The sequence below is a fragment of the Vitis vinifera genome, chromosome 6 (assembly GCF_030704535.1).
Source record: "Vitis vinifera cultivar Pinot Noir 40024 chromosome 6, ASM3070453v1".
NCBI lineage: Eukaryota > Viridiplantae > Streptophyta > Magnoliopsida > Vitales > Vitaceae > Vitis > Vitis vinifera.
This window is the reverse complement of record NC_081810.1, coordinates 18,573,411-18,580,861: the sequence shown is the minus strand read 5'-3', so window position 1 is coordinate 18,580,861 and position 7,451 is coordinate 18,573,411. Positions and strand designations below refer to the sequence as shown.

The window sequence follows — 7,451 nt, the reverse complement described above, 5'->3', positions numbered from 1 at the left end:
CTCCACAGCACAGCAGAGCTTCTTCTTCCAGCTTCTCCCTAAAAGATGGAGGTGGTGATCGGGTGTTATATAAGGCAACTTAACAAAGTACAATTGGGTCGAGCGTACTGCATATTTATCACATCACAATTTTCAAATGGAGTACGCACTCGTTAAGAGTTTGAGTTTTTGAGTTGAAGTAGTACAAATCTTTGTACTTCCCAATTCTGCTTCACCATTAATTGTACTACATTTTGGACACGTGGACCAATCTTCGAGGTTGTTCAAACTTGTAAGAAACTTCGTGAGGCTCAAAGTTTAAAATTAGTGAGTTTTGCAAAAAAAATCTATAAAATAAACTTGCTTCCAAATTAATGTTGAACATCCGTACGTACCACAAAGTTGGTATGCCATAAAATTATTTTTTAAATGATTAAAAACCCCGGTTGTCAACCATGATTCATCCAAGTTTAAGTTTAAAGCCATAATTGATCCCTACGATTTTGAGTTCTTTTAAAAATAATCAAACCCTTAATCAATAACCTTAACGTTAATTTTATATATATATATATATATATATATATATATATATATAATTATATTATTTCATTTGAAATATTTAACTTTATTTTTTTTAAATAAAAATATTATATTATTTTGATTTTAAATAAACTTATCTCATTATTTAAAAAATAATAATATATGAAATTAAATAATTAATATTTTTAATTTGATATAATTTTTTTTAAATTTTATTAAAATAATTGACACTATATTTAATATAAATATAATTAGTTAATTAAAATTAAATATAAATAAAATATTATAAATTATATTTATTTAAAACAAATAAATTAGAAAAGCCCATTTAGAAAAAAAAAAACTGAAAAAATAAAGACTAATCTTAAAAGAGAAAACACTCAAGATGGGGGTGAATTAAGATTATTATTTTTTTAAGCACAACACATTTAAATACAAAAGGAGCAAATATAAAGAGATAAGGTTAGAGAAATCAAACCCAAATTTTATAGTGGTTCCACACTTCCTTACCTAAGTCCATTCTCCTCAAGCTCTTAACTGAGTGCGGATTTCACTAACTTGAAGTTTCAACCAAGCTTTTAATCACTTTTTATGCTTGGATTCTGACTTCAATGAGTTCTTACACAATCTCTTCAAGTCTCAACTCACTTGAAGGTTTTATTACTCAAATAATAAGTTAAGTCTCTCAACCTAGCTCAATAATGACTCAAACACAACTCAAGGTTATGATGAATCACAACGGTGCACTAAAAAAATATGCAAATGGAGATTTAATGCACCAAGAAAAGAATAAGAGCTTTTAAGGTAATAACAAGTAGGTAAACAAATAAATGTAGGTGTTCTCTTGCTCATAAATGAAGTAGAACTCTTTATTTATAGGTTTCTAACATCGGAAGCCAAAAAAACCAAAAAATAGCCTCGACTGGTCGAGTTAGGAGTCTACCGGTTCACTAACTGTTGGAGCATTTAATATTTGGCAGGTGACTGTTACCCTCAATCGGAGCTTGACTGGGAAGGCAAATCCCTTTGACTGGGAAAGAAAGACTATTGGAAGAGAGATATCGTTTTTTGCATCTCTCGACTAGGAAGGGGTAACCGGTCGACCAATACCTTAGTCGGTTGAGCCGGTTTTGCTAGTGCCTCTACCGGTTCACCATTTTTGACCCGAAAACCTATATTTTTCTGGTCTTTTTGCTTCTAGTACTTAGGTAAGGTCTTTAGGTAAAATTATATGCCAATTTTGAAACATTTTGCCTAAGGTTCATTTGATAGATCTCAGATTTTGATGGAAATGTACCTTTAAAGTATAAACCGAGTTTTTCAAAGATGCATGAAATGATATATAAATCCTAAATGCACCCATACATTCATCTTACATATGTTTCTTATGATTAAAGGTCTTTCAAAAGTCTCGATCTTGCATCCATTAGGTTCTTGATGAATTTCTAAACTAACACCTGAAATTCTTTATAATTCAAACCAATTAGTAACTTAACCATGATTTGTTATCATTAAAACATGATTAGGAGAACCCTTGGGTTAACAAAAATAAATAATATAAATTATTATATTAATTAATAATTTTTTTTATATATTTTATGTAAGTGGTATATAATCATATATATTTATAAAAATTTAAAATTTATCATATTTTCATTTAAATATATAAATAAATTATTATACATGATATGATATTATGAACTTAAATTAAAATATGATACATTTTAAAATTAAATTAAACTTATATATATATATATATATATATATATATATATATATATGTGTGTGTGTGTGTGTGTGATATTATATACCACTTACATATATTAAATTATTTCTATATGATATTTATTGGTATGCTATTATTGCTATATGTAAGTGGTATATATTACTATATTTATTGGTATAAATATCATGTTATATAAATTAAATATTTAAAAAAAAATGTTTCTATTAATTTTGAAATTTATCTTAAAAATTAACTAGTACTAATTATTTTTAAAAATAAGATATTATTTATTTTCTTATATTTTATTTTATTAAGAATTTATTTTTTCGAATTAATATGTTAAAAATTAAATTTTAAGATAAGTTTATTTTAAAAAATAGCATAGACATTTTTTGTCTTTTTTTTTTTTCATTTTAAATTATATTTAATAAATAATTCTATACATTTAGTTTTATTTGTGGATGATATTATAAGCATTCCAATAATTTCATTTCCAACCATTTCCAACAATCATTCAATAATCTCAACCATTTGATGTAAATCAATAAAATCTGCCATGAATTCTTCATCATGCCAGAGCTGACAATGGAGATTATCACAAGCCCATTTGCCCTCAATTCCAATTTTGCAATACAACCCAAAGGAACCTCTCCATTACAGACTCTTCCAACCAGAAACTGTTGCATAGTAGCTTCAACCAATACAAAGTCTCAAAATTTACGAAAACTGACCAATGCCCGTCAGAGGATTACTGGGTTCAGTGGAGGTGGTTCAGTTCATAGAAATGGGGTGTTAAACAATGCTGCTATGCTCTTGAGTTCAATGGATTTAACCAATCCGGATGAGTGTATTGAAATCTATGCTTCAATTCTTCAGAAATGTCGAAAACTCTATAATTTGCGACTGGGTTTTCAAGTTCATGCTCAGTTGGTTGTTAATGGTGTTGACGTGTGTGAATTTCTTGGTAGTCGGCTCTTGGAGGTTTACTGTCAGACTGGATGTGTGGAGGATGCACGCAGGATGTTTGATAAAATGTCTGAGCGAAATGTTTTTAGTTGGACAGCTATAATGGAAATGTACTGTGGATTGGGGGATTATGAGGAGACAATTAAGTTGTTTTATTTGATGGTCAATGAAGGAGTTCGGCCTGATCATTTTGTCTTTCCTAAGGTTTTCAAAGCATGCTCGGAGTTGAAGAATTATCGGGTTGGGAAAGATGTTTATGATTACATGTTGAGTATAGGATTTGAGGGGAACTCCTGTGTTAAAGGGTCTATCCTTGATATGTTTATAAAATGTGGGAGAATGGATATTGCAAGGCGGTTCTTTGAAGAGATTGAATTTAAGGATGTTTTTATGTGGAACATAATGGTTTCAGGCTATACATCAAAAGGTGAGTTCAAGAAAGCTTTGAAGTGTATCAGTGACATGAAGCTTTCAGGTGTGAAGCCTGACCAAGTAACATGGAATGCAATCATTTCTGGTTATGCTCAGAGTGGGCAATTTGAGGAGGCTTCCAAATATTTTCTTGAGATGGGTGGTTTGAAAGATTTCAAACCTAATGTGGTTTCCTGGACTGCATTAATAGCAGGAAGTGAGCAGAATGGTTATGATTTTGAAGCACTGAGTGTTTTCAGGAAAATGGTTCTTGAAGGAGTAAAACCAAACTCGATTACCATTGCAAGTGCTGTCTCAGCATGCACCAACTTGTCTTTGCTTAGACATGGCAGAGAGATCCATGGCTATTGTATAAAGGTGGAAGAGTTGGATTCAGATTTATTGGTAGGTAACTCATTGGTCGACTACTATGCTAAATGCCGATCCGTGGAGGTTGCACGTAGAAAATTTGGTATGATCAAACAAACGGATTTGGTCTCATGGAACGCGATGCTGGCTGGTTATGCCCTTAGAGGTAGTCATGAAGAAGCCATTGAACTTCTTAGTGAGATGAAGTTCCAAGGCATTGAACCCGACATTATTACATGGAATGGATTAGTTACTGGGTTTACACAGTATGGGGATGGGAAGGCAGCTCTTGAATTCTTTCAGAGGATGCACAGTATGGGTATGGATCCCAACACAACAACTATATCAGGAGCTCTAGCTGCTTGTGGCCAAGTAAGAAATTTGAAGCTAGGGAAGGAGATTCATGGTTATGTTCTTCGGAATCATATTGAACTGTCAACAGGTGTTGGGAGTGCTCTTATATCAATGTACTCAGGATGTGATTCTCTGGAAGTTGCCTGTTCTGTGTTCAGTGAACTTTCTACAAGAGATGTAGTTGTATGGAATTCAATTATTTCTGCCTGTGCACAAAGTGGGAGAAGTGTTAATGCTTTAGACTTGTTAAGAGAGATGAATTTAAGTAATGTGGAAGTGAACACAGTGACAATGGTTTCAGCCCTCCCAGCTTGTTCAAAGTTAGCTGCCTTGCGCCAAGGCAAAGAGATCCACCAGTTTATTATCAGGTGTGGGCTTGATACATGTAATTTTATATTGAACTCCCTTATTGACATGTATGGACGCTGTGGATCCATCCAAAAAAGTCGAAGAATATTTGATTTAATGCCGCAGAGAGATCTTGTCTCTTGGAATGTGATGATCTCAGTCTATGGAATGCATGGCTTTGGGATGGATGCTGTAAATCTTTTCCAGCAGTTCAGAACTATGGGACTAAAGCCAAATCATATTACCTTCACAAATCTTTTATCAGCTTGTAGTCACTCAGGATTAATAGAGGAAGGATGGAAGTATTTTAAAATGATGAAAACCGAGTACGCTATGGACCCTGCTGTGGAGCAATATGCTTGTATGGTTGATCTACTGTCAAGAGCAGGTCAATTCAATGAAACATTGGAGTTCATTGAGAAGATGCCTTTTGAGCCCAATGCAGCAGTCTGGGGGTCTTTATTGGGTGCTTGTAGGATCCATTGCAACCCCGATCTTGCAGAATATGCTGCTCGGTATCTGTTTGAACTAGAGCCCCAAAGTTCTGGGAACTATGTACTCATGGCCAATATTTACTCTGCAGCAGGAAGATGGGAGGATGCAGCTAAAATACGCTGTTTGATGAAGGAGCGAGGAGTGACAAAACCTCCAGGTTGCAGTTGGATTGAAGTGAAGAGAAAATTGCATAGCTTCGTTGTTGGGGATACTTCACATCCATTGATGGAGCAAATATCAGCAAAGATGGAAAGCTTGTATTTTGATATAAAAGAAATCGGGTATGTCCCTGACACGAACTTTGTGCTGCAGGATGTTGATGAAGATGAAAAGGAGTTCAGCCTGTGTGGGCATAGCGAGAAGATTGCTCTAGCTTTTGGCTTGATTAGCACAACTGCTGGAACCCCTTTGAGAATAATAAAAAACTTGAGGGTGTGTGGAGACTGCCACTCTGCAACAAAGTTTATATCCAAGGTGGAAAAGAGAGACATCATAATGAGAGATAATTATAGGTTTCACCACTTTGTTGATGGAGTATGCTCGTGCGGGGATTATTGGTAGATTAAAATTGTAACATCTATACAAGGAAATGATAAATGGGAGCAAAAGATTGAATAGTTGAATTACCAAAATGCTTTAAAGTTCTCCAAACTCCAGTTACTGAAGAAACAGAAAAGGCAGGTGGACGAGAAGTAGGCCTTCTAAGCAGCTTACTGATTCGGAAAACAAGATGGAATGTGAAAAGGCAAGAGTACTAGGTATCTTCACATTTCTTGTAGCCTCTACTTGAATTTAGTAAAGTAGCAATAAGCTTCCATCAAGTTTCTAGCTTGCTGTTTTTACAGATCACCCAAAACCTTACACTATCCTAAAAGCTCCAGCTGAAGCAAAAAAAAAAAATCATTCAACCAAGAATTTTGGCATTGACATATATGTATAGCCAAAACATTCGGATGAAATTAGATTTGGATGATATTTTTACATTGTTCATAGATGATCTTCCTACAATGGTGAGGACACAATCTCATGTAAGTTTTCTTCTGTAGGTGTCAGTCTCCAACTTGATTGGTATCCAGCATGATAATGTTGAGGCTGATTGAAGAGGTTATACTGAACATCTTCCAACTACTCAAGACTTCGACTTCGGTTGATAATAGAGATGTAATAAAAGAGTCTCATCGACCATTGGATGGGGCATGCGCTCCTGTGGTAGCCACAGTGATGCTAACAGAATAGCTGCTGAGTTCTCTTCAACCATTTTCAAGACCTACATCCATTCCAAAGCTTGCTCATTGTTTATCTTTCCATTTGATAGTGTTGTAAATTATTATCAAGAATTCATCAACATGCTTTGATATTTCGTTAGTAGCAATGAATAAAGAAACCGGTTCTTGAATTACATTTCTTTTATCTTCTGTTTTCAATGATAAAACATTCTCAGATAACAGAAAGCATCCATAAGCTATAATTTTTCAGACCTTTACCAATAGTTACTATCATATATAACAGACAATTAAGCTTGGAGATTAAAGCCACCAGTTGTTACAATTGCAGAAACACAATGATATTCAACAAATGACATGGTCTTCTGCATTGCTAATTTCATTGAACCCTCCTGCCCAAAACAAATGAAATTCGAAGTCTAGCAATCATGCATTTTTTTCACAGAAGTCTTCCCAAAAGTTGAAGTCCCACCTCCAGTTGTATTATCCTTTTCCATACAAACAGACAACAAGATATGAACCAGCCAAATGCAATGGAGTGAGCTGCCAAATGCTTATTAGCCTACTGGGGTCATCAAAAGACTCAACCCACTACTTCACATGCCTAGACAGCATAATTGAGAAATGAATAGGAGACAAAAAGATTTAAACAAAAAGTAAAGAAATTAAGCTGTATTTTCTTCATAGAAGATATGGCCTGAATTATTGAAGAGACAAAGCATAGTTGCTGTAACTCAATCTATATACAGTAATGAAGCTAGGTCTATGCATGTAAAATATGTGAAAAGCATAGTTTAGACTTGATGCACATGCACACAAGAAAAGCATATATCAAATTGCTCTTTCCAACTCCTTTTAAGTACACAAGAATCAATGAATTTTCTATTGCTTTGCAGAGAGGCTGACCCATATTGTTGTCTTTCCTAGGGTGAAAAGAAAGAAGATGTTCCTCTCCAAAGCATATTTTGTCTTTGAACCCAACAATCTCCCAAGTATCTTTTGGCCTTTAGCTTTTTCAATAAAATTGAAAAGACTCATAA

The 7,451-nt window shown here is 34.0% G+C and overlaps 1 protein-coding gene across 1 annotated transcript; it reads left to right on the top strand.

Moving 5' to 3' along the window:
• Nucleotides 1–2,728: 2,728 nt before the first annotated feature.
• Nucleotides 2,729–6,593, top strand: LOC100254664 (pentatricopeptide repeat-containing protein At3g24000, mitochondrial). Its single transcript, XM_002265217.4, has 2 exons — nucleotides 2,729–5,946; nucleotides 6,235–6,593. The coding sequence occupies exon 1, from the start codon at nucleotides 2,816–2,818 to the stop codon at nucleotides 5,747–5,749; it is 2,934 nt and encodes a 977-aa protein (XP_002265253.2). The 5' UTR covers nucleotides 2,729–2,815; the 3' UTR covers nucleotides 5,750–5,946; nucleotides 6,235–6,593.
• Nucleotides 6,594–7,451: the final 858 nt, after the last annotated feature.

What these genes read in the sequence shown, in the direction of transcription:
- LOC100254664 (XM_002265217.4), top strand. Translation starts at nt 2,816, where the DNA reads ATGCCAGAGCTGACAATGGAGATTATCACAAGCCCATTTGCCCTCAAT.